At 42.9% G+C, this 27,994-nt stretch overlaps 1 protein-coding gene across 1 annotated transcript; it reads right to left on the bottom strand.

The window, feature by feature from the left end:
• Positions 1-18: 18 nt before the first annotated feature.
• On the bottom strand, positions 19-27,949 carry DLD (dihydrolipoamide dehydrogenase). Its single transcript, XM_059712816.1, has 14 exons — positions 27,800-27,949; positions 26,308-26,386; positions 18,272-18,351; positions 16,183-16,251; positions 15,557-15,626; positions 13,697-13,797; positions 13,255-13,398; positions 12,732-12,833; positions 4,200-4,390; positions 3,345-3,515; positions 2,641-2,830; positions 2,082-2,219; positions 874-963; positions 19-781 (listed from the first exon to the last, which is right to left on the bottom strand). Exons 1-14 carry the CDS (start codon positions 27,836-27,838, stop codon positions 716-718), a joined length of 1,530 nt encoding a protein of 509 aa, XP_059568799.1. The 5' UTR covers positions 27,839-27,949; the 3' UTR covers positions 19-715.
• Positions 27,950-27,994: the final 45 nt, after the last annotated feature.

Below are 27,994 nucleotides of genomic sequence, written 5' to 3'. Positions count from 1 at the left end.
TGATATCCACTCAATAAATGAATATTTAAGAAATGTTTATTTTCATATCTTCATTCCCCATTATAATACATGAGTGGCTATTTAACATTTGAATACCTCCTAAATATGGTTAACTATATACTTCAGACTACAGACTTCGATGGTAGTTTAAAAATCTAAACACATAAATTCTACCTCTAAACTGCAAGAATTTCGGTATTAAATAAACCAAGTGAGAGACAATCATTTTTTATTTACATGAGTTCAGTTTATACATATTTAAATCTTATTTTAATGACTGACTCTTATGTCCAATACTGAAAACCAAGTTTAAAATAACTTGATCACCTTGCTTCAAACATACTTTCACATACCATACTCCAGCTCCATCCATGTAATAAGTAAATCCAACTTTACTATACCAGGGATAAAAGCTAGTTAACAAATTCACTGAGGTTGAACCTTATACAAACAGCATGGAAATATGCGTTAAAAAATCTTCCAGAGTGCTACTATAAGTAGCATTTCTTTTGCAATATTAATGTACTAAAGCAAAATATTAAATTTATTTAAAATGTAGCTATGACATTATTCCATTCTGTTCAAACCTGTTAAATACCTTCCAAAAGTTTCATAATTCAGTCCTAGAATTTCTTGGAGCTGTGAGCATATCCTGTTCAGAAATGTGATCTCTTAAACACTCTCAGGAAATTTCAGAAAAATATAATCTTCAAATTTAAAAGTTGATTGGTTTGCCAAATGATGCAGCCAGGTTTGCTTCTCTAAAAGCTTCTGATAAGGTCTGCAAGAGGAGAAATTTAATATTAAAAATCAAGGACTTATGTCAGAAGAAAATAGAGTAGCTATTAATTCCGTTATGTTGTTAATAATTACCGGATGTGCATGACAGACTCTAGCTATATCTTCACAGGATGCTCCATATTCCAATGCAAGAGCAGCTTCATTTACCATTTCACCAGCACCCTTTAAAGTAGTAAGACAAAAGTAATTTTATTTCCATGGCAAAAACAACTACACACTAAAGGAAGATGAGTTGTAAGAGCAGTTAACTAACTTCTTCCACTCACTCAGGAAAAGCTTAACAGAAAAAGGTGGCACAGAAGTCAAGAACTTGGACTCTGGATTCAAATTATATCACTTACTACCTCAACTACTCACAGACTACTTCATTACATTTATTTGCCTCAAAAATGGGAATAGCAAATTCCTACCTCATAGAGTTATGAAAATTGAAGTTAATACATGTATTTAGGAAAGATTACAGAGTAGGAATTCAAATGTTCTACTTTCATTACTGTTACATCAGATACCTAGGGGGAGGGCATGCTTCAGATTTAGTGGTAGGGAAAGGTAACACAAGCTGAGACGCGAACAATAAAGGAGCCAATCACACAAAGTAGAGGCAGAGCATTCTAAGCAAAGGGTATTACTATAAACACAAAGTTCTAACCAGGAAAAAAATTTGACCTCTTATGAAATCAAGAGAAAGTCCAAAAAGGAAAAGTAGAAAGAGATGAAGCAGAAAGGTAGGCAGGATCAGATTCAGGGAGGATTTGTAAGTCTTCAGTTGAAAAGAAACTTGGTGAGTTTGAAGCAGGCATATGGTGCATGTTTTAAAAGAATAATTAGCCCAGCCAGCATGGCTCAGTGGTTGAGTGTTGACCTATGAACCAGGAAGTCACAGTTCGATTCCCGGTCAGGGCACATGCTCAAGTTGCTGGCTCAATCCCCAGTGTGGGGTGTGCAGGAGGCAGTAGATCAATGATTCTCTCTCATCCTTGATGTCCCTATCTCTCTCTCCCTCTCCCTTCCTCTCTGACATCAATAAAAATATATTTTTAAAAGAAAGACTGTTCTAAAAGAATAATCATGGCTGCAGTGTGGAAAGTATATGATACGGTGGGCAAAACTGTGAGGGTGATGCTGGTACCTTGCTAGAAATGGTGCACAAAGAAGCCATATTCAAACTTTACTGGTAAATACAACCTCAGAATGTAAACACTTGGTGGTTTTAAATCAATCTACTAAATAGCAATGCTTTCCAAAAACCCTAATGAAATTTCTGGTTTTACAATACTCACTGGTCCTAGAATATGTGCTCCCAATACTCTGTCTGTTGATTTGTGCCCAAGAATCTTCACCATGCCATCTGTGTCAGCATTTGTCTTAGCTCTGCTGTTAGCAGCAAATGGGAATTTCCCAATTTTGTACTCAATACCCTGTGAAAGACAGAAAAATGACAACCTACATAAACTCTGAAAAAGTTTATTCCCATTGGTGAAACCATCCACCATTTGTTCAGAAAATAAATGCCAAGAAAGTAATTTTTCACAGAACATACAGAAGGAAATACCAAAAGACTTGTTAATGAGATATATTTTGGTATAAACACAAGCAAATGCCAATTTCAATCCATCTGTGTATATGTCAAAGCCAAAATGAAAAGCTCTAGAATTACTAGTTTTGGAATTCAGGCAAGTAAATGATCTCCTTCATGATACTAAGGGAAAAATATATAAACTAAAAGTATAATGTTCTACATAGTAATTAAAACACATTAATATATTAATAACTCTCAGCCACCAGTAGCATAACTCAATTCACACACACTGGAGTAAAGCTACCCTAGTGCAGTATTACCTCTTCCTTCAACTGCTCTTCTGATTTGCCAACCCAAGCCACTTCAGGGTGTGTGTAAATCACTGATGGTACACAATTGTAGTCAATGTGCACAGCACCACCAGCCATTCCTTCAACACAGATAATGCCTTCATCCTCTGCTTTGTGAGCCAGCATTGGACCAGCCACCACATCACCAATAGCATAGATACTACAACACAGATCAAAAGAAAGAGTAAACTTCTGAAAGCACAGATACTTATGCCATGTTCACAAAATCTTAAGTTCTAGTTATTAAGTCACCCAAAAATATATTAAATTCAGCTCTTTAAATATCAAAGTTTGGGTTCTAATTTTCAGTAATGAAATTAATTATTTTGCTTTCACATATAATTTACTATTTTTCCCCAAAGCCAATGCAATTTTAAAAAATATTTTTTATTGATTTTTAACAGAGAGGAAGGGAGAGGGATAGAGAGTTAGAAACATCGATGACAGAGAAACATCGATCAGCTGCCTCCTGCACAGCCCCCACTGGGGATGTGCCCGCAACCCAGGTACATGCTCCTGACCAGAATCGAACCTGGGACCCCTCGGTCCACAGGCCGACGCTCTATCCACTGAGCCAAATCAGCATTTTTAAGCATGACAGAAGTCTTATTTTCAAAGTAGTGTTTGACATAAACTTCAAAATTATTGAAAATGCAGTTAATTATGCAACTTACTTTGGAATTTTAGTCTGGAATCTGGAATTGATTGGAATTCTACCTCTAGGGTCTAGTTCGATGCCAAGCTCTTCTAGACCCAAATTCTGCGTAAAAGGTCGTCGGCCAATGCAAACCAAGAGTACATCACAAGTGATAACTTCAGCTTTACCACCAGCAGCAGCTTCAATACTAGATAATGAACAGTGTTACAACTGTTAAACACACTTCTACATAAATAGCTGATAGACTTGGAAATTTTAAGACCAGACAGTTCTCAAGTATTGATGACACTTCTAATAGTGTAAGTTTATTTTATTATAATTATGACACAGGGTCAGACGATGAAAAAATATACATATTCCCTTGAGGTCTATCATTAAAATCTTAAAAAAAACAGACAGTATAACACAGGTTAAGAAAATAGATCTTATAGTAAAAAAGATCCAAGTATAAGCAGTGACTCTGACACTAATTGTGTGACCATAGGCAAGTTATTAAGTTATAAAAGTGTTTAATAAATAGAGTGCCAGGCACATAGTAAATCTAGTTAATAATGATTTCCCTACATACCAGTCTAAAAATATTGAATTCATTTTACTGAGTCTTGTGAGCTTAAATTTTCTGAATGTATACTATGAAAAAGAATCTACACTAATCATTGTAACAATGATTACAATGAGAACACTGAATTATTTTCTACCATCTTCTTAATTATGAATTTCAATAGACTGATTTAACAATACTGAGTTATACTAAGCAATAAAATGGTTTTATATTATAAAATAACCTAAAATTATAAAATACTGAAAGGTTGATAATTTTTCTTAAAGAAAAAGATGAGGATATCATCAAAATCAAATGTAGCATACTTACGAAACATCAATGTTTCCATCTGACTTCTTGGTAGCCCCAGTAACTTTTGTATTCAATTTAAATTTAAATCCTTGCTTTTGAAGGATGCGTTGAAAGTTTTTAGATATCTCCATATCAATTCCAATTCCACCAACATGACCCAAAAATTCAACTGCTGTCACATCTGCACCAAGTCTTTGCCAAACCGAACCCTGCAAATAACAATAAAAAAATCATGAATAAAGATTTCTAGAGCAAATGTTTACTGAATTATCTTAAATAATTTATTACAAGATTATTTTCTTTGTTATTATGTTCCTATTAGAGGCTCTGAGCTTTAACACTGTGGTATTTATAACTTTATATATTCACTCTATTCACTCAACGTTTATTGAACACCTACCATATGCTAGGCTTATATCCCGGTAGAGGAGAAAAATAAATAAAATTCATAAAGAAGATGGTAAAGTGCTATGAGAAAAATAAAGGAGGAAGTAGAGCTAGGACTATTGAAAGGAAAGGAATTGCAATTTTATTTTATTTATTTATTTTTTTAAATATATTTTATTGATTTTTTACAGAGAGGAACGGAGAGAGATAGTTAGAAACATCGATGAGAGAGAAACATCGATCAGCTGCCTCCCGCACATCCCCCACTGGGGAAGTGCCCGCAACCCAGGTACATGCCCCCAACCGGAATCGAACCGGGGACCTTTCAGTCCGCAGGCCGACGCTCCATCCGCTGAGCCAAACCAGCTTTGGCAGGAATTGCAATTTTAAATAGTATGACTGGAGAAGGCTTCACTAGCAGTGACATTTGCCCAAAGACTGGAAGAGAAGGAATGAACTATACAGGCAACTGGTCCAGAGAGGAACAAGTGAGAAGAAAGGCCCCATGAGGGGGAAGAAGTACCTCCTAATGCTACTAATTTCTAACGCTTGAGAAATATTAATACTACCTCTTAATGCTATTAATTTCTAACGCTTAAAAAATATTTTATTTTCTCAATAGAGAAATGTTTACTTTTTCATTGAAGTTATAATTTAAACTTAATGCTGGTTTTTTAAAGAAAATTTTAAGCCCTAACCTGTTTCGCTCAGTGAATAGAGCGTTGGCCTGTGGACTGAAAGGTCCCAGGTTCAATTCCGGTCAAGGGCACATGCCCGGGTTGCAGGCTTGATCCCCAGTAGGGGGCATGCAGGAGGCAGCCAATCAATGATTCTCCATCATCATTAATGTTTTTCTCTCTCTCTCTCCTCCCCTCCCTTCCTCTCTGAAATCAATAAAAATATCTACACTAATAAAAGAGAAACATGCAAATTGGTGTCACTCTGCTATGCCCACCAGCCAATCAGGATGAGTATGCAAATTAACCCAACAAAGATGGCAGTTAATTTGCATATGAAGGCTCGGAGCGAAGACTGGACAACTGAAGACTAAAGAGGCTTGGCTTCTCTGCTGTGGCCGGAGCAAAGGCCTGGGTCCCGGGTTCCAGAGGAAAACCAGTGCCAGCAGCCAGGGGAAGGAAGGCCTATTGAGCGAATTTCTTTGTGCAATGGGCCTCTAGTTATTTTATAAAAAGAACATTTTAACAATTGTAACTTCTGAATAATTATATGTAAAACAAGCAAGAGGACGTAAATAACAAGCATATATAACGATTAACTCAAAATAGATCCGGAACCTAAATGTAAAACATAGAACTATAAAACTTCTAGTTTGTGATCTTGAGTAACACTAATACTTCTTAGCTACTACAACAAAAGCACAATCCATAAAAGGGAAAAAATGTATAGAAAGTAACATCTTACAAAATTAAAAACTCTTCAAAAGACAATATTAAGAACACAAAAGAGGCCGAAACTGGTTTGGCTCAGTGGATGGAGCGTCAGCCTGCAGACTGAGGGGTCCCGGGTTCGATTCTGGTCAGGGGCATGTACCTGGGTTGCGGGAATGTCCCCAGTGGGAGATGTGCAGGAGGCAGCTGATCAATGTTTCTCTCTCGTCGATGTTTCTGGCTCTCTATCTCTCTCCCTTCCTCTCTGTGGAAAATCAATGAAATATATTTAAAAGAAAAAAAAAAAGAAAAAGAAAAGAACACAAAAGAGGACAATGACATCAGCATCACAGAGTGAGTTGGTTTTTGCCCTTAAAGTTACAAGTTGGACAACTATAATTCAACAAATGATTGATTCCCTGCTCAACACACAAACATGTCTGAGAGATCCATGCATCAAGCCAATGAAGGTGGATGTAGTAGAACGAGCATGGAAGGTAGGAGGGAGAAAAACAGACTGGGCTGCAGATGCAGTTGAGTGTCTGCCACAGCCCCAGCTTATGCAGCAGAAGTCAGGCTGCAGCCCTAGCACGGTAGTCCATAGGGCCAGGGGGGCAGAAGCACCATCCCGGCCTGAGTGGCCAGCACCCATTTCAGTTTAACCCGGTGACAAGGGTGGACATGCAGTGCAGCGGTGTGACAGCAGTAGACTAGTGCCCACCATTACTATCAAGCCGCGCCCCCCAACCCATCATGACAGAACCCAATAGAGGCAGCAGAGGTGCCTCAGCACAGCTTGGTTGACAGCCTCTAGTTACAAGGAGCCAGCAGCTCGAGGCCCAGAGCCCCATCACCAGCCATACCCCATTACAGTGATAATACCCTAAAGCCAAGGCAACCTGGACAGAGAGAGGATACCTACCTCCAGAGGTAATACTAGTACAAGGCATTTTTCTAGAGACCAAGACCACACCAACCCACCAAGATCTCTGAGGTGCCAGGTAAGGTAAGAAAAAATAAAAACCACTATAGCACCATCTTCTGGACAATAAAAGACAGACCTCAACTTAACCTGTTAAATTGTTAAGAACAGAACAGATCTAAAAAAGAAAATTCACTACCGCAAATGACCAGGCAGAGAAGCAATCAATCCATCAAGTACCATAAATATCAAGGTAACAGGGTAGGTCAGAATGAAAATGAGAAGTCCCCAGAAACCAAACTCAGAGACATGGAAGACTGTGATTTAAATGACAGAATTCAAGACTGCAGTTATGAAAAAAACTAAGTAAGATACAAGAAAACATAGAAAAGCACTTCAATGAGCTCAGGAATAAAATCAACAACAAAAAAGGAGTACTGAAATAAGAGAGTGAAACTATCTATACCAGTGGTTCTCAACCTTCCTAATGCCGTGAACCTTTAATACAGTTCCTCATGTTGTGGTGACCCCCAACCATAAAATTATTTTTGTTGCTACTTCATAACTGTAATTTTGCTAGTTATGAATCGTAATGTAAATATCTGATATGCAGGATGTATTTAGGCGACTCTTGTGAAAGGGTCATTTGACCCCCAAAGGGGCTGTGACCCACAGGTTGAGAACCGCTGATCTATACTAATAAAAGGGTAATATGCTAATTAGACCGGGAGACCTTCCAGACAAAGCCATGGTGGCAGGGCTGAGGCAGAGGCAGTTGGAGCGATCAGGCCAGAAGGGAAGGGCAGTTGGGGGTGATCAGGCCAGTTGGGAGGGGGGGTGTGGTTGGGGGGGCCATAGGGGGCAAGCAGGCCAGCAGAGGGGCAGGGGCAATCAGGCAGGCAAGCAGGTGAGCAGTTAGGAGCCAGCGGTCCCGGACTGTGAGAGGGATGTCTGACTGCCGGTTTAGGCCTGATCCCACAGGGCCTAAACCGGCAATTAGACATCCCCCAAGGGGTCCCAGATTTGAGAGGGTGCAGGCTGGGCTGAGGGATACCCCCCCATGCACGAATTTCATGCACCAGGCCACTAGTCCTATATAATAAAAGGGTAATATGAAAATAGACCAAATGGCAGGACAACCAACCAACCAAAGGGTAATATGCTAATGATATGGTAAGGCTGCTTAACCGCTCGCTATGACGTGCACTGACCACCAGGGGATAGATGCTCCAAACGGTAGGTTAGCTTGCTGCTGGGGCCTGGCCAATCAGGATTGAGCAAGATGGGCCGGACATGCCCTGGAGCTCTCCTGTAGTCCCTCCCAGGCCTGAACATGCACTGGTGGGGTCCTTCAGCCTGGAAGGCACCCTCTCACGATCCAGGACCCCTCGGGGAATGTCGGAGAGCCAGTTTCAGCCTGATCCCACAGGCCACTCCCCTTGGGAGGGTGTCAGATGCAGGGCTCATGGCTGGTGAGCGCTGCTGTGGCAGCACGAGCCTCTCGTGATCAGGACTGATTGGGCACGTGTCCACAGCAGGCACAGTGGGGCCGGGGTAAGGAGGAGCGGCAGGTAGGTGCTCCAGGCGGTGTTGGACTGCGGGTTTTGGTCCGATCCCTACAGGCCACCAAGAGGGACCCCACCTGTGCACGAATTCGTGCACCGGGCCTCTGGTAAAAAATAACCAAACAGAAATTCTGGAGCTGAAGAACTCAATAACTGAGACAAAAAATGTTTTAGCCTGGAAGATGGTGGCATAGGTAAACACCTGAAATTGCTGCCTCGCACAACCACTTCAAAAATACAACTAAAAGACAAAATGGACATCATCCAGAACCACAGGAAGGCTGGCTGAGTAGAAATTCTACAACTAGAAGGAAAGAGAAAAGCACACTGAGACTCAGAGAAGGTGCAGAAGTAAAGTGCAGAGGTACGGAGGCGCACACGGAAAGGGCTGGCAACTGAGGATGCGGTTGTCTTTTTCAATCGGGAGGGAGACACACGCTCCCGACTGCTCTGAACTCCAGTTCCGGCTGAGTCTCTGGGGACCCAGACTCATACGGGGAGAAACTGGACTGTCTGGCATCGGGCAGAACTCGAGGGCAGCTTTCTCTCAGAGGTGCTTGCAGCAATTACCGGGACACTGAGACTTGGGGCCCCTTAGGGTAGGACTGAGGATCAGCCATAGCTGTTTGCTCCGCCCTGTTGATTCCCTGAGACCCCGCTCCACCCAAGCTGTGCACAGAGGCTTCTGCATATGGATGACCTGGCCCTTTGCAATCTGAAAATTACCTAACAAACTGCAGCTGGGTCAGAGAAAACCAGACCATACAAAATAAGGCCCAAGGCCCCACAGCAGCTTGCATTGCTTCACAGCTGGGCCTCATCTGGCACCTCCATACCCCAAACAAAGAAGAGGAATCTGCAGATCTCTCTGTAGCTCCTGCTGGGTGGCCTCAGGTAGAGGCTAAATTAGCACCTCCTTAGAGATCCAAGAGCCAGTGTACCCAGTGGTCAGAGTGGGACCATCCAGATTACAACTCCTCAGATCCATTAGGGACACACTCGGGGCAGACTCAGTGAGCACCAAAGCCCCACTGAAGCAAGTCTTAACCCAGAAGGGTGTCTCCAGCACAGAAGTTCTCCCACCATAGACACAGCTGATTCTCACAGCCAACTGGCCTGGAGGTCAATTCCTCCCAGTGATACCAACAACAATCAAGGCTTAACTACAACAAGACTGTGCACACAGCCCCCAAAGGGGTGCACCAAGAGTATCCACCTCAGGTAATTGGGGAGGCTGAACCACTGGGCCCTATAGGACACCTAGCACAGAAAGCCACTCTATCAACACAGGGAAGCAGCCAAAATGCGGAGACAAAGAAGTCACAAATGACAGAAATGGAGGAAAGCAAACTACTGGATATAGAGTTCAAAACCACGGTTATAAGGTTACTCAAGAATTTTCTAGAAACCGATACATTTAGTAAAACCCTCAAGGATATGAAAAAGGACCAGTGAAAAATTATTAAGCATACACTGACTGAAATAAAGAATAATATACAAAGATTAAACAGCAGACAAGAGGATCCCAAGAATCAAGTCAAAGATTTGAAATACAAAGAAGCAAAAAACACCTAACTGGAAAAACAAAAAGAAAAAAAAATCCAAAAATATGAAGATAGTGTAAGGAGTCTCTGGGACAGCTTCAAGCGTATCAACATCAGAATTATAGGGGTGCCAGAAAAAGAGAGAGAGCAAGATATTGAAAACCTATTTTAAGAAGTAATGACAGAAAACTGCCCCTACCTGGTGAAAGAAATAGACTTACAAGTCCAGGAAGCGCAGAGAACCCCAAACAAAAGGAATCCAAAGAGGACCACACCAAGACACATCATAATTAAAATGCCAAGAGCAAAAGACAAAGAGAGAATCTTAAAAGCAGCAAGAGAAAAACAGTTACCTACAAGGGAGTACCCATACAATTGTCAGCTGATTTCTCAACAGAAACTTTTCAGGCCAGAAGGGAGTGACAAGAAATATTCAAAGTGATGAATACCAAGAACCTACAACCAAGATTACTTTATCCAGCAAAGCTATCATTCATAATTGAAGGTCAGATAAAGAGCTTCACAGATAAGAAAAAGCTAAAAGAGTTCAACACCAACAAACCAGTATTATATGAAATGCTGAAAGGTATCCTTTAAGAAGAGGAAGAAGAAGAAAAAGGTAAAGATAAAAATTATGAACAACAAATACATATCTATCAACAAGTGAATCTAAAAATCAAGTGAATAAAAAATCTGACGAACAGAATAAACTGGTGAATAGAATAGAAACAGGGGCATAGAAAGGGAGTGGACTGACAATTCTTGGGGGGAAAGGGGTGCGGGGGGGTGCGGGAAGAGACTGGACAAAAATCACACCTATGGATGAGGACGTGGGGGGGGGGTGGTAAGGACAGGAGGGGTGGGAACTGGGTGGAGGGGAGCAATGGGCGGAAAAAGCGGAACAACTGTAATAATCGAACAATAAAGATTTATTTTTAAAAAAATAAAATAATGTTTTAGCCTGGAAAACAACAGACCAGATGGAAGAGAGAATTAGCAAGCTTGAAGACAGAAACCTAGAAATGACTCAGGTGGAAGAAGAGAGAGAAGTGAAAGTTTAAAAAAAAAATCAAAGAGCAATATGAGAACTACCTGACTCCATTAAAAAGATCAACATAAGAATAATGGGTATACCAGAAGGAGAATTGAGGGAGAAGGAAACAGAGAGCCTATCCAAACAAACAATAAGAACTTCCCAAACCTATCTATGGAAAGAGCTGGACCCTCCAATTCAACAAGCTAAAAGAACACCTAATTATCTCAATGCAAAAAGGCCTTCTCCAGGACACATTATATAAAAACTGTCAAAAGTTAACGACAAAATTTTTAAGGCAGCCAGGGGAAAAAAGACTGCAACCTACAAAGGAAACCACATAAATTATTATGAACTAGAGGCCCAGTGCACGAAATTTGTGCACAGGTAGAGTCCCTAGGCCTGGCCTGCAATCAGGGCCAATCTTCCCCAGCTGCCGGCAGCCGGCCCGATCCCCTGCCGCTGCCGCTGCCGCCACCACCACCGCCAGTCACCCTCTGTGTGTGGTATGACCTATGGGGCGATGCGGCCCCAGCGCTGCGCATGTCAGCCACCACACCCCTCCTCCGGGTTCCTGGTTCCCCACTGGGCGATCAGAGTCTGCTGGCTGGGGGGAGGAACCGAGAGGTTGACTGGCAGGCCCGAATTGAGGCCTACGGGTTGGGGGTTAGGGTTAGAGCTCTTGCAATGAGTGCCCCCAGTAGTCAGTGCACATCATAGCCAACTGGTCGCTCCTATTGAGATTTGAGATTTATGACCAAGAATTTATACAAGCATTAATCTGCAGGGTGTGTGTTTTTCTCCTGGTGTAGTCAATAGCCTGGATATAGCATAAAGAAGGCAGGACCAGAGTTTTGTCAAGCAGGTATGACAGCAAGGCAAAGGACTCAAGAACAGCTGTAAGAAATAGTTAAAGTGATATACTATGGAATCTTAAGCTGAGCTTGAAAGCAGTCAAAACAGGAAAGGGAAGATAGCAAAAATGAAGAGGGATCTATGGACTAGAAAACCTGATAGAGTTAAAATGCCTGTTTACTAGGAATAACAGAGTAAGAGAGGAAAGGAGGTTATGGTTAGAGAATAAAATGTCTAATTTGTGATTTTTAGAAGTAAAGCAATTCTTGATGATTACAAAGTAAAACGGCCATGGAAAAGAAAACTGAAACTGAGGGAAGAGATCACTAGAAATATAAGAAAGTTGCCAGATGGACAAAAGGGAGAACAATGCAGAAGGTATGAAACTTCATGGTATTCAGAGAACTGCAAGTAGTTTGACATTTCTAACACGGAAGTGTAGAGGGACTGAGATGAGGATGGAGAGGAAGGAAAGAGCCAGAGCATGTAAGTCACAGTCTCTGTCTGAAATACAATTTTCTCAGAATAAGAGCTGCCTTCTCAAAGGCTGAATGGTCTGAAGGGCTGTCAGATTTAAATGGCTGAAGGATTGTCAAGATTTTTTAACAATTAGTCAAATTTTAGGAAATAGGAAGGGTGGAAGATACAGGGAAACAAATCTCAAAATAAAAGAGAATGTTCTAATGACTAACAATTACATTACAATAAGTTGTCTTGAAAACTCTTTACAACTAGAAGTATTTAAGTAAATTTCAATGCCGATCTGCCTGCGACATTATACAAAGAATCAAATAGGAGACCTTTAAGTCGCTTCCAACACCATGAGATAATATGAGACAGAAAAGACATCACTTACCAATTCTACACCAATTACTCCTGCACCAATAACTACCATCTTCTCTGGAACTTTTTTTAAAGATAAAGCACCTGTAGATGACACTATTGTATCTTCATCAATCTATTTTAAAAAAAAAAGATACAATCAAAATTATTTGGAAAACTTAAGAGATTTATAAACTGTGATCTCACACAATATAATCACTAAAAATACTAAGTCATTTATTTGTTTCAAGGTATCTTGACTTCTAACCATATACTCAACTAAAAATTAAAATACTTAAAATCTTAGCATTCAGCATGTCAAAACAAAAATGATCTACTTTAACTTAAGACTGAATTCAAATATATCTTAATGTAAAGTGTTCTATTTCTGGTCAAAATCACTGCAGAATAAAGACAGGCAACTTCCCAAAATTGAATGACTATCAACAAACAGTATTTCAGTAAGAAATCTCTCAAAGTTCATAAATAGCATGAATAAAGTAGTTTATAAAATATACTTCCAAAGGAAGGTCTTGACAATTATAATAAACAAATACCGTGATTCCAGGGAAAGGAGTAACTTCTGAACCTGTGGCTATAAGAATGTTCTTTGTGTCAATAACTTGAGTGCTGCCATCAGCTTTCGTAGCAGTGACCTGGTTCTTGCCAGTTATCTTTCCATATCCATTTACATGAACAACCTTTATAAAATATATATAAATTCACAAAGTTTAAAATAAATTTTTTGACAAAAAAACATGAATAACAGCAAAAAAATTATTCTATTAAATAATTTATACAATACAGAATGCTTCCTTACTTAGGAATGCTACACATGGAGCAGAAAAAAATTTGTTATGCATTTCAGGTTAGCATATTGTTTTAAATTAAGTAACTATCCTCCAGCAGCCAAGTTCTAATAGTATCACTCTATCAGCATAAAGCAATGTTTAATGTGTATATAAAATAAAGCAAAAATGCGATATTCAACACACTGACCTTGTTCTGTTTAAATAAGTGGGCAATTCCACCTGTTAAAGCTTTTACTGCAGTACTCTTCTGCTCCATCATCTTCTCTAAATTCAAGCGAACTTCAGACACTGTAATTTGTTAAATAAATCTTTAGTACTTAGCTAAATTTTGAAGCAACATATGATATTTTTCACTAATCACGGTATGGAAAATTTCAACCTAATGCTTATAAAACTGTATGTAAGACAGTATTAACATTTTAAGATTTAATAACTGATATAATAGTCCTAGCTGGCAAAAGGCTAACAGCATCATATCATAGTAACATAACTTATCAAATACTATTAAAAAAATCCGCCTTTGGGGAAAATGCAGTCCAAAATAAAATATTTCCCACTGTGACAACATATTCTCCAAACACCTTATGATCATCATAAGTCTGGAAGAGATTTAAGTAGAAATGGCACAGGAAAACATTACCTGAAATCCTATATAATAAAAGCTTAATATGCAAATTGACTGAACGGCAGAACGACCGGTCATTATGATGCGCACTGACCACTAAGGGGCAGATGCTCAATGCAGAAGCTGTCCCCTGCTGGTCAGTGCACTCCCACAGGGGGAGCACTGGTCAGCCAGAAGCTGGGCTCACAGCTGGTGAGTAGGCGGGCGGTAAGGAGCGAGGGGTCCTGGACCGTGAGAGCCACAGACTGCAAGAGGTATTGGGCCTAAGCCAGGAGGTGGACATCCCCTGAGGGCTCCTGGACTGCGAGAGGGCACAGGCCGGGCACAGGGACCCCCTCCACCCCCCACCTCCAGGGAACAAATCTCAAGCACTGGGCCTCTAGTTTTAAATAAAAGGAAATGCTAAATTTCATGAAACAAAAACTAATAAAAACATACATGAGAAAACTTCAAATATAGAGAGCTTAATATAAAAGTTCAATCACTAATTTAATTCAGAAGAGAACTCTGAAAAGCAACAATGTAAGAGGATAAAGAGAAGCTCAACTCATAGAACTTTAGAAGGCTATCTTTAAAATGAGCTCATGCAACCAACATATACCAGAGATGAGAAAGCAAAGACCCTGAGAGATTTGATTTACCTAAGGTCACAGAGCTAGAACATGAATCTTTGTCTACAATGCACGTCTCTTGACTAACCCTGTCTCTTCTTTTCTTAGTGGGTAAGGAAAATGGGTTTTGATTCCACTTTTCATCTAGTTTAATACAGTATTTGCTCTAATGTATATTCACCACCTCTATACCCAAGGGATTGCCTATGTTATATCCCATTCTTTCAAAAGCCTACTGCTACAAAGAAACGAAGGAAAAAACAGTCCTCCAATGTGTGTTTAAGCCCTTTCTAGAACAGACTACCCTTTTGATGTATCTGTCAACAACAATAATTGGAGAGAAAGAATGAAATAACAGACCCAAAACAATGGCAGAAGAAAAACCACATTAAAATTTTATGAAATGTCCTTTTCCACTATGCCACATCCCTCCCTCTCCTCTGCTCTTCCAATACCAACAATTAAGCTAGACCTTTCTTCTTTCACCTGCCCATAGCACTCAGGAATCCAGCAGCCACCACCGTGACTTCCAGGTTTCAGAAAAATGAAAACTGACTCTTCACACACACACACTTATTCACACACATACTGAGTGGGCTGCTTGCAAAAGCTGACAGAGGAACAGAAGATGTCATGGCAGAAATCTGGATTAAGCCGTCTTTCGTAAGTAAATCTTTCTATATTTTTAAGATCTTTTTCTCACTCTTCCCTCCCTAAACATTTATTACACATGTATCAAACACACATAAGTCTTTAGTCAGAAAAGTCATGTATGGTTGCTAATATCACTAAATATGGAAAGTATACTTACCTTCAATTCCCCTAGATGCAAAATCTTTTCCATGGGCCATGTGGTAATAATGAGAGTTATTTAATAAAGCCTAAAGGATATAAGACAAAAATTATCAAAATTTCAAAAGCAGAATAAAAAAGCACTTATGAAATGACAGTCTGTACAAGAAGTAGTACACCAAGTCAATTTCTATAATTAATCTAAGACAAACAATAATGACATGAAAAATGTTTAACAAATAAGAATAAAAAACAAATTACTTTCTTTAGAAACAAAGGCATTAAATACACATTTCAGGGTGTTTGCTCCGTTTCATGACATGAAAAGTACAGGCTTGTTTACTAAATACATAAAGTAACAAAGAATTTACTACCTACTATCTGTTTCATTGGTAAAGGAAAGCTAAAGAGGAAAAAAAAGTAACATAAGTCTGACTGATTGGAAAGGCTAGGTATTCTGAGACAAGGAAGCTATTTTAAGAATGTATGGCAGACTGGTAACAGCACTCTAAATTTACAACTAAAAAAAGTGGTTTTTATCACCCATGGATTGTTTATTTTTTAATGACTAATATTCTAGTCTAAACATATCTAATTGGTGGCCAATGAAGAAAATTTCTGCTCTGTACAAAAATGTATGCTCACCTTAGAAGGAATACAACCAACATTCAAGCATGTTCCACCAAGCGTTTCATTTTTCTCAATGCAGACTGTCTACAACCAAAAAAAAACACATTACGTATTTAACAGCACATAAGCTGCAATGTTCCACTTTCCTAAAATTCCAAGTATATCTCTCTTCCTCCTTCTACAAAACGAGCTACTCAAGCTGTGTTTGTGAGAATAAAGTATATTCTTTTACTAGGGGCCCGGTGCACGAAATTCATGTGTGTGGGGGGGAGTGTCCCTCAGCCCAGTCTGCCCCCTCTCACATACTGAGAGCCCTCAGGCGTTGACCCCCATCACCCTCCAATCGCAGGATCAGTCCCTTGCACAGGCCTGACGCCTCTGACAGAGGCGTCAGACCTGGGCAGGGGACCCTCATTTCCCCCCATCACTGGTTCTGCCCCCAGCCCAGGCCTGATGCCTCTGGCCCAGGCATCAGGCCTGGGCAGGGGACCCCCAGACCCCTCCGATTGCTGGCTCTGCCCCTTGCCCAGGCCTGATGCCTCAGCCAGAGGCGTAGACCCCCATCACCCTCCGATCACCTGATCGGCCCCTTGCCCAGGCCTGACGCCTCCACCAGAGGTGTCAGGCTTGGACAGGGGACTCCCATCTCCCCCCGATCACTGGCTCTGACCCCCGCCCAGGCCTGAGGCCTCTGGCCCAGGAATCATGTGTGGGCAGGGGACCCCCATCTCCCTCTGATCGCTTGCTCCACCCCCCGCCCAAGCCTGACACCTCTGACCCAGGCTTCAGGCCTGGGCAAGGGGACCATCATATCCCCCCAATCCCTGGCTCCGCCCCCCCACCCAGGCCTGATGCCTCCGCCAGAGGAGTTGACCCTCATCACCCTCCGATCACCAATCACCGGATGGGCCCCTTGATCAGGCCTGAGGCCTCCGGCAGAGGTATCAGGCCTGGGCAGGGGACCCCCAGCTCCCCGCGGTTGCAGGCTCCACCCCTGCCCAGGCCTAACGCCTCTGGCTGAGGCGTCCGGCTCGGGCAGTGGGGACCCGCAGCTGCAGCAGCCCCGCGATCATGGGCTCCGCTTTAGGCCCAGGCAAGGGACCCCTAGCTCCTGGGACTGCCAGCCTCGACCGTGCCCAGCTCCCATCGCTGGCTCCACCCCTACTTCCTGCTATCACTGGCCAGGGCGGCAAAGGCGCCTGATTCTCCGATCATGGCTGGGGGGCAGGGCAAAGGCAGCCCCAGGGCCGCCTTTGCCCTGCCCCCCAGCTCTTAGCTCCCCCCTGGGTTTCCGATCACTGTCAGTGGCAGGGGGCTTCTTCCTGCTTTCCCTTTCGCCTCCCTGCATTGTGCCTACATATGCAAATTAACCGCCATCTTGTTGGCAGTTAACTGCCAATCTTAGTTGGCAGTTAACTGCCAATCATAGTTGGCAATTAATTTGCATATAGCCCTGATTAGCCAATGAAAAGGGTATCGCTGTACGCCAATTACCATTTTTCTCTTTTATTAGTGTAGATAACTTATCATTTGAATACCAAACTCAAGCTAACCCACCAGAAGTGAATTATTCTTAGAGACATTTTTGTTTAATATTACTAAATACATACGTTTAGCTCTAGTACTGTACCTTTCAAAGCGTGATTAAAAGCCAAAATGAAAAGAATTGGGGGAAGGGAAAAAATAATGGACTTCACTTTCCACCCCTCATGAGAATACTCCAACTAATGAACCCTCTCTCCATTAGCTTCAGGTTAAAAATGATGTACAGAATTAAGAAATTATTTACCATTATTAGCTACCTGGAAAGTTTTTAAAAAAATATTTTTATTGATTTCAGAGAGGAAGGGAGAGGGAGAGATAGATAGAAACATTAATAATGAGAGAGAATCATTGATCGGCTGCCTCCTATACGCCCCATACAGGGGATCGAGCTCACAACCCAGGCATGGACCCTGACCGGGAAGTGAACTATGACCTCCTGATTCACAAGTCGACGCTCAACCACTGAGCCATGCCATTTGGGCTGCAAAGTATTTTGTGAATATGATCAACTATTCCCAAATAAAAATGAATCAAAACCCAGTTTTAGTCTAACCCTTACCTTGAAGCCTAACTGGGCAGCTTTAATAGCAGCAACGTATCCTCCAGGACCAGAACCTACCACTGTTACATCAGCTTCAACTACAATAAAAAGAAATTGATATAAAACAGTAAATTGCTTAATGTTGACCAAAATCAGTGCATAAAAAAACAACAACCTGATATTTTAAACCTCCAAGAAAGTATATATAATCAGCATTTTCTACACAGTACTATTTTATTCCCAGGTACTTGGTGTTCCTTGATGTAACTGAAAATAGCATAGATTTTTATATTTCATTTTCCATTTGTTCATTATGAATTTTGTATCTACTGACTTTGCTATATTCCACACTTTTATTTCATGATAATGAGCCGGCATTAAGTGACACAGGAATACACACATCTATGTAAAGAGCCTGAACTTCGGAATCTGACATAACTGTCTTCAAATCTCAGCTCTGACACTTATTAGTTGTGTGACCAAGTGACTTAATTTTTCTGTAATAAACAACAGTGCCTTAAATTATTGATGTTAGGATTGAATAAGGAAATACCTTAGTACTGTCAATAAATATAAGACTGATTATCCCTTTCAGATTCTTAACTTCTGAGATATCAGGGAAGAGAGAATCAGCTTTCCTATAACACATAGCAAATGTTTTAAACTGAATTTGAATACTGAAAATTTTTACATAGTTTAAGATAATAAGCTAACCAGAGCATTCAATTAACTTTTCTGGATATTTACCAAATAAAGATAAAAGTTAAGAATTAACTCTGAGCAGCAGCCGTAGGAATTTAATAATTGTAATACAAATGTACAAAGTATGTCCAATTATCCCCATTCTCCTCAATCCAACTTTTAAAAGTTAGGAGAGTCTCCCTCCCTTCTCCCCTTCCACTAATCTTACAACCCCAATTACTGTAGCACTTAGCAGTTTTTACCTTTTTTAATAACATGCTTTCACATATATTAACATGTTTAACTCTCAGAACTTCCTATGAGGAAGGTAAGGATGACATATGGCTAACACTTCACAGACAAAGAAGCACAAGGTTCAGAGAAGTCAATTGCCCAAGATCATATAGCAAGCAAGGGGCAGAGACAAAATTAAGCTTTTTGTCTCTACTTCCAATGGTCTTTCCACTACTCAATACTATTCCTTTCCTCAGTTTCAAGGATCATAAACTAAAATCCCCATGAGCAATATCAAGCTTTAGAATTACTAGCTATTTTCCTCATCTGCAAAATAAAGACCACAAAATATCTACCTCGTAGGGTCAGAACACAGAATAATGTATGTCAACAGGTTAGAATAGACCTGGAAGATAAATAAAAAGCATTCCCTACATTGTAGCTATATTTTGACCTACAAAGAAGGCAATTTTAATGTCTTACCATCCCCTTCTCCTACAAAACATACAACCCTGAGGGGGTAGGAGTGCTATTATCATTCAAAAAACCTTAGCTGGCCCTGAACAGAATCATAGAACCTGTGTTGGAAGATAACTGATTAGTTATCAATTCTAGCAAAGGACAACTGCAGGGTGGGACACTGTCCTAGGGTGATCTTTCCAACCCTAGCATATCAGTGGTCCTGCAATTTGGACACTCTGACCTTCCTTCCCTAGGGATAACATGTAGGCCTCAGTTGTATTTCAGCCTCAGGCCCAGGAAAGCAGCAAAACCAGACCAGCAAAGCCAAGGCTGACCAGGTCCTGAGGTCAGCCTTGGCTTTGCTGGTCTGGTTTTGCATTCAATAATGACCCACTGCCCTTGTGCTGACCAACCAATCAGTGAAGACCCTGACCCAGTAAAGACACACCTGGAAAGCTGCTGAATAGTCTAAAGCAGCGGTCGCCAACCAGTGGTCCACGGACTGGTGTGCATGAGGTCTGAAGGTTGGCGATGGCTGGTCTCAAGATCTCCACCCTTAAAACCCGTAGGATACAGGAGCCAGCAGCGCCCTCCCTCCCCTCTCCTCCAGACTCATGCCTTCCCCATACTCCCTCCACTTCCCCTCCCCTTGACCTTTCTCACTTCTAAGCTATAAGAGCCCTTCCTTCCTTTGCCTCTATAACTTAATTCCTAAGTCCATTTCTTTTACAAAATTACTTCTTCTACCTCTTTGATTTTATAAATAAACTAGAAGCCCAGTGCATGAAATTCGTGTACAGGTGTGGTCCCTAGGCCTGGCTGGTGATAGAAGTGCAAGCGTCCAGCATGGAAGGGCAGGTCCCAGCTGACCTCTGGGCAGCACCTGGGCCCCCGGGCACCCCTCTCTGCCTGAGTCACGGTGCCCGAGTCCCCATGCAGAGATGCAGTGAGTGCGGCCAGACTCCGTGGGCCAGGGCACAGCGTGGGCCTCTGGGCCGCCCAGCAGCATCGTACAGGAAGCCGAGTGGGGCAGCACGCTCTCTCCCAGCCAACCACCCAGACCGGCTCCTGCGTGAACTGACGGGAGCTTGACCAGCCCCTGCAGACCCGGCAGCTGCGGTCCAGCTCACCCAGAAGAGGCCGCGCGGGTGCAGGGCGGGCTCCTCGTGGGCACCCGGCACCTGAGTGCAGGGACTTCCCTAACAGGAGAGCCCTGGCGTCCCGGGGAGGGTAGCAGGAGCAGTGAGAGCAAGCTTGGCGGACACCCCACATTCTCACCTCCATCCCCATCACCCCCACCCCCAGGTAGCCGGCAAGAGGTGATCAGGACCTGCCAGCCACTGGTCACCATCTGCAGGGTGATCGGTAGGGGCCGGGTCCCCCACTGTCTGTGGGACGATCGATCGAGGCTGGGCTGCTGGGCTCCCTCAGCGCCTGGGAGCCAGGCAGCGCCCCGCTTCCCCACTGGTCACCCTCTGCAGGGCGATCAGTGGGGCAATTGCCCCGCCTTGGCCTGGTGCCACCTGCTCACCTGCTCCACCATCACCCCCCCACTCTATCCACTGAGCCAAACCGGCTAAAGCAAGGAAGCTTCTTCACTTTCAGAAAGAAATCAATAAATATTTATAAATGTCTACCCTATGTGAAAACATCACTACCTTCAATAACCTTACATTATAACTAGGAGAAACAGGCACATATCAAAGTGTAGATAAATCAAAATTATTTTTAAAAAGAAAATAGAAATAGAAAGAGATATCATAAGGCAGTAAACATTAATTACCAAATTCACTAAATGAGTATAAAGCAACTTGGTAAGGTTAATTTGTTGTTGTATTGCAGAGGGAGGGTTTCTGTTTTTAAATTGCCAATGCCCTTAAACTTCAGTCTATTTCAGTCTATACTTGTCACTACCCAAAATTGCTCTAAAATCCTGAATTCTAATACTTCATTTTCCGATTAAAACCCTACAACCGCCTCGACAATAAAGGAGAAATATAGTAAATGAAAAAAGGATTTGAAGTAAACTGAAGTTCAAATATGAGCTCTACCACCTCTTAATTTCTTAGGCAAATTATTTAATCTCTCTGGGTTTTGATGTAACATAGGGCTAATAATGACAGTTAATACCAGCATCCCAGGGTTGTAAGATCAGAGATAATGCTTGTCAAGACCCTGGGAGGATGCCAGGCTTATAAGGCACTCAATAAATGTTTCTTCCCTTCTCAGGTCCACCTCCCAACTTTAGTCTCGGAGCCTCCACTGTCATTCCCACCATCGATAACACCCCACACACCACTATTCCAGTGTTACTCCCTGCTAAAACCCAATTTGGACCTTATTCTCCTATTTTTTTCATTGGTTTTCCTGTCTCTTGTTGGATAAGGTCCAAGTTCCTAAATACAGCATACAAATTTCTTCAGGAACTATTTCTCCAGCCTCATCTTCCATCACATTCTGCTTACCCACTAATATCAAGCAGTTGAAGCTTCAGCAACAGTGAATTACTGATAGTGTACACCCACGGAATTAAGCTGGTTCACTGCCGGGAGCCAGTCCATGCTTGCTGTTTCAAGGGACCTGGCATATATGGCATACTGTTCTTAATATGTTTGCTCACCTTCTTGGCGCTGTGTTTTAACCAAGGTCACCTCTCCAAGAAAGGTTGTTTCCCCCGGTAGGGATTTTTCCCTGAAGTTAGGGAGGGGATAAAACCCCTCAACTAAGTGCAAGGCAGGTAATTAATCACTTTAACTACAAACAATCATGCTTAAGCTACATAATCTTTACTCCCTGGAATGGAGATAAGAAACGCCCTAACCTTTGTAATAGAGATTGATAGGATTGAATCAACTGGTATAAATACAGATGTAACAAGACAGAAAGAGACAGAACTCAGAACACAGAACTAAGAAGAGAGAACCTACAGACAGAAGAACTTCGCTGGAGAGAACATGGCAAAAGATCCTGGACAGAAACTGGCCTCAGAACCTAGAGACAGAACCTAGCGAGGGAACATGGCTACAGAACCTCGCTGGAGATCCGAACAGGGACCCCAGAACTTGGCTGGAGAGAACATGGCAAAGAAAGAAGACTCTTCGCCGACTCCGTCCACACCTTTGGGGACCCCTGGACATGCTGGGGTTGGACCCCGGCAGTTCACCTACCTATATTCAATCCCAGCTACCTTGAAATAAGTCCTGACAGCATGCATTTCACATTACAAACAGTACTCTAAGCTCTTGGCCTACCTATAAACTACATAGCCACGGTTCTTACAGTCTAACTAGTGGCCCAGTGCATGATATTAGTGCATGCGGGAGGGTGGGGGTGGAGGGGTCCCTCAGGCTGGCCTGCATCCTGGTGGTCAGCACATGTCATAGTGAGCTGTCAAACTCCCAGTGGAATGACCACCTGAAGGAACCGGCAGTCAGACATCTCTCTCACAATCCGGGACAGCCAGCTCCTAACTGCTCACCTGCCTGACTACCTGATCGCCCCTAACCACTCTGCCTGCCAGCCTGCTCGCGCCCCACCCCTCCCACCGGCTTTCTCACCCCCAACCGGACCCCCCCGCCCGCCAGCCTGCTTGACCCCAACTGCCCACCCCCGCCAACCTGATAGCCCCCAACTGCCCCCCCTGCCGGCCTGCTCGCCCCCAACTTCCCCTCCCCACTGACCTGATTACACCCAATTCCTCCCCCCGCCAGCCTGCTTGCCCCAACTGCCCCCCCTTTGGCCTGCGAGCCCCCAACTGCCCCCCCTGCCAGCCTGATCACCCCCAACTGTCCCCCCGCTCCTGGCTTGATCACCCCTAACTGCCTCTGCCTCGGCCCCGCCACCATGGCTTTGTCCAGAAGGACATCCTCAAGGTCTCCAGGTCTAATTATCATATTACACTTTTATTAGTATAGATCAGCGGTTCTCAACCTGTGGGTCGCGACCCCTTTTGCGGTCGAACGACCCTTTCACAGGGATCACCTAATACCATCCTGCGTATCAGATATTTACATTATGATTGATAACAGTAGTAACATTACAGTTATGAAGTAGCAAAGAAAATAATTTTTATTGTTGGTTCACAACACGAGGAACTGTATTTAAAGGGCCAGAAGGCTGAGAACCACTGGTACAGATGAAAGAAAAAGAATTATTATAAACACTCCAATCTGCAACCAGAATGATCTTTAAAAACAAATCTAATCATATTATTCCCCTGCTTAAAACATGTCAATGACTTCCAAATACTTAAAGAGTTAGGATCTTTCATAATCTGGGAAAATCAACTCACCAACATCTTCAACATATTTCAGCCACACGGGCCCTTTTCAAGTTCCTCAAATGCTCTATGCTCCTCACATCAAAATATTCCAACATGCTGCTCCTTCTTCCTGGAACACCCCCTCCCACACCCACGACCACCTTTTCAGATACCAAAATTATTTCCTTAGGAAAGAATTCTGTGAACATTCCCAATCCATATGTAGATTTCATAGCTTCCTATGCTTAGCCTGTAGAGTCCTTATCACAAGTATAATTAATTAATTATCTGTTGGATGTTTGTCTTCCCCAAATAGATTGGAAACTATAAAAGCTGCATCTTGCCTGTCTTGTTCAATGCTATATTCCAGCAACTGGCCCCAATAACTAGCACAGAGTAGATTTCAATTTGTTGAAATAACAAATAAATATGTACTGAGTTATATACTATACCATTTTAAGTCCTAAACAAAGGGTCACAGTCCTTGCCATTAAATACTCCAGATGAATAGAAATATGTAAGTAAAAATGCTTGTTACTTCATCCAATCAAAGATTTATACACGTATCCATGCAGGTACTAAGGGATTTATCATTTACTCAAAGTCGAGAGATCACTAAACTGATTCATGAAGGCTCAGTTACCCCATTCCATTAAAATCTAAGTTCCTGCTCCCAACTGCCTGGTAAATAGAAGTCACTGAATAATCTTTGTTGAATGATTCCAAGAGTGCAGAATTAGCCATGAAGTCTTTAATTGCATGCTTTGGAAATAAAAAACCTAGCATTTCTACTGATGTATGAGTATAAAATAAGTAATACTCCCACTTAACAAAAGAGACAAAGGGTGTATGCCAATTATAACTCAAAAAAACTGAAAGAAAAAAAAAAGGACAAAGGGAATAATGGTCAAACCTATTTTCCCACCATCAAATTAGTATTTTTTAAAGGATTTCTTGACCTGTTCAAAGCTAGGATAAATTACACACTGTTGGTTACTGGTGACAGAATCCTCCCCCTGCTCTTTCTTCTAGGAATAAAATCTCCAAAATGATAACAATTTGATAACAGTTAAAGATACAGAATAAAGTTATTTTACAGAATACAGCGAGACTGATGGTCACAGTTTCCCTCAGCTAATGATTGTACAATGAAACTCTAAGATATGATGTACAAGCTTACTTATAATCATATGGGTGAGTCCAGTAAATGTCAAAACAGTTAATTTCAAATAATCAATATCCTTGGTACTCAGAGACCCATTAGCTTCCTGTTTTAAATGCTTTAAAAAAATAAAATACATATCCTTTATAGAAACTTCAAAAATATAAAAAAGTATAAAGAAAATACCCATAACCCACAGCTTCCTTTCAGGCACATCCTCCTAGTCATTAAAATGTGCTTTTAATAAGACCATCAAGATTTTCATTCAGGATTTGAAAAAAGTCATCTCACCATTCTAAACAGTGTTAAATAATCAACACAATCTGACCAGTGGACAGAATGAACTTTTAAATGTAAATATATAAAACTAGCGGCCCGGTGCACAAATTCGTGCACCAGTGGGGTCCCTCGGCCTGGCCTGTGGGATCAGGGCCAAACAGGCTCTCCAACATCCCCCTAGGGGTCCCAGATTGTGAGAGGGTGCAGGCCAGGCCGAAGGACCCCACAGGTGCACGACTGGGGCCAGGGAGGGATGCAGGAGGTTGGCCAACCAGGGAGGGGCCGCAGGAGGGCTCCAAGGCGTGTCCAGCCCATCTTGCTCAGTCCCGATCAGCCGGACCCCAGCAGCAAGCTAACCTACCAGTCCAAGCGTCTGCCCCCTGGTGGTCAATGCACGTAATAGCAACTTGTCGACTGGACACAGCATATTAAGCTTTTATTATATAGGATCACACCCTCCCCCCCAGTTCAAAACCTTTCAGTGGTTTCCCATCACATTTGGAGTAAAATCCAAACTCCTTGGCCTGGCTTACAAAACCCTCCATGATGTAATCTCTACCTACCTCTCTGATTTTACATTCTATGGGTCTGTGCTCCTGCCTTCTTGCAAATCCTTAAACCTCACAATCGAATTCTCACCTGAGACCCTTCTCACTGTTTCCCTTTGCCTGAAATAATGTTCTCACTCCCTCACTTCACAAGGGCACTTGCTCAGACATATCTCCTCAGAAAGGCCTGACACCTCATCTAAAATAGTCTCTTTTCCTCCCAATTACCTGCTTTAAGCTTCCATCACTTCCCAAAATATTTATGTCACTTGTGTATTATTTATATCTCATGGAACTGGACTGTAAGTTTCATAAGAATAGGGCTTTGTCTTGTTCACCATCTAGAACACACTAGGCGCTCAGAAAACATTTAAGTGAATAAATCTATGAACAATTTTGAGGGGAAACTGTTTGACTAAGTACTTACGTGGCTGATCTGCGTAAGTTCTCAGAGGCACTACAGAAACTCCCTGTAGGCCGTGAGGTATTCGACTGAAATGGCCTCTCTGGAAGAAAAAAAGAAAATGTCCCTATTATGTAAGCAAAGAACTACTGAAGGTCGATGAAAAATAATGATTTCAAGCAAACGCATTTATTACTGTATCTTCCATTGCCACCCAGAGGTTACTTACCAATTTCTCCTCTTTGATAATAGCAATTATTTAAAGTCCTCAGCCTCAGGTTACCACATTATCTTTGTATTGTCAATATTCAAATAGCTCATGTTCAGCCTAATAAAAAATGTTACTCAAGTGTTACTTTTTACTAAAGTGTCAGAAAGCGTGGCTCATTTACGTCAGGGACCATTTTCAGGTGAATATTAACGTTCTTAAAGCTCTAACCTCAGTATCTGCATAATCTACGTGATGGCAATCCTTTTGCTTGTAACTATTGCTTCCTAACTCAAATCTACCATGTCCCATCTATGGAGATGTTCCCGAACCGTCAGCTAAAAACAGAAAATTAGATGCGGTGATTTCGGAAAACGTACTAAGTAGCGCATTCGCCTTCAAGAGCTGCTGCAGTTTTACAAACGTCACCGTAATCTCCACAACCATCTCCAAATAGGGATGCCGACTGTTTCCTAGAAAGAGTGAAGCGCCAAGAAACAAACCCAATACCTCCCAGCGCAGCAGGCAAACCGCGGCAGTGCCAAAACCTACACGGAACCTCGTGATGTGCCCTATTCCGAGGCCATTCTCGCACCTGTGGGCAGGAAGGCAGCCCAGAGGGCAGCCTGGACGTCAGCCGGGCCCCGGCCCCCACGGAGTGTCTGACTCCCAGCGTGTTAACTTTCGGGGAACACAGGCTACTCAGGGTCTCCATCACAGCACTCAGCCACGACCCCCCACATACACAATCTGGCTGTGAGGGTCTGAGGATTAAAGGGAAAGCTGTCGCGGCGACAACCTGCTGCAATTAAGAATACGCCCCTAGACGGCAAAGAACATGAATCCGCTGAAAGCTGCAAGCACGGAAGAGACTTCGGAGGCATTCCTGGGGTCCCCCAAGTCTGACTGGCGCCCAGGTAACCTGACCACTGCGGAGAGCTGCGCCACCGGGAGCCGAGGTTAGGGAAGGGTAGGAGATGGGACGGGCCAGACCGACCGACCGTAAGGCACAAGGGCACGTTCGGCTTCCTCCTCCAAGGTGCAGAGGCCTTTGTGCAACCGTATGCCCCACGGCCCTGGCCTGGGAGCGGAGAGCCTGTGACTGCGGACTGTCCGACAGCCGGCGGGGCCTCGGCCTCCGGGGCGGGGTGGGGCCGCCGGGACAGAACCAGTTCAGGGCCGGGCGGCAGGGGGTCCCACTCAGGCCGCCCGCCTCCCCCGCTCCCAACGGTTAGGCGGCGTCTCGGCCCCGTCAGCGCGCCCCTCGGTGCCTCTGGCTCAGCACGACCCTACCCAGCGGGCCCTCACCTTGGCCAAGGAACAGTATACCCGGCTCCAGCTCTGCATTTTGCCGCCGTACTTTCCCTTCCGCCGCCGCTTTCACCTCCGCCAAGCCCCTCCGCCGCCTCGCCAAGGTCTCCCCGCCCTGCGCATGCACGAGCGCAGTGACGTCATTGGCTGGGAGCCGCGCGATTGGCCAGCGCGGCCGGACCCACGGGAACA

Source organism: Myotis daubentonii, chromosome 10 (genome assembly GCF_963259705.1).
Source record: "Myotis daubentonii chromosome 10, mMyoDau2.1, whole genome shotgun sequence".
Taxonomy (NCBI): domain Eukaryota; kingdom Metazoa; phylum Chordata; class Mammalia; order Chiroptera; family Vespertilionidae; genus Myotis; species Myotis daubentonii.
Note: the sequence above shows the minus strand (reverse complement) of the source record. Positions and strands in the feature narration are given on the sequence as shown.

Coding starts and splice junctions, on each gene's coding strand:
- DLD (XM_059712816.1), bottom strand. CDS start 27,838: ATGCAGAGCTGGAGCCGGGTATACTGTTCCTTGGCCAAG. Junction 964..2,081: donor GAGCACATATTCTAGGACCA/GTGAGTATTGTA, acceptor ACTACTTTAAAG/GGTGCTGGTGAAATGGTAAA. Junction 782..873: donor GAGTCTGTCATGCACATCCG/GTAATTATTAAC, acceptor CTCCTCTTGCAG/ACCTTATCAGAAGCTTTTAG.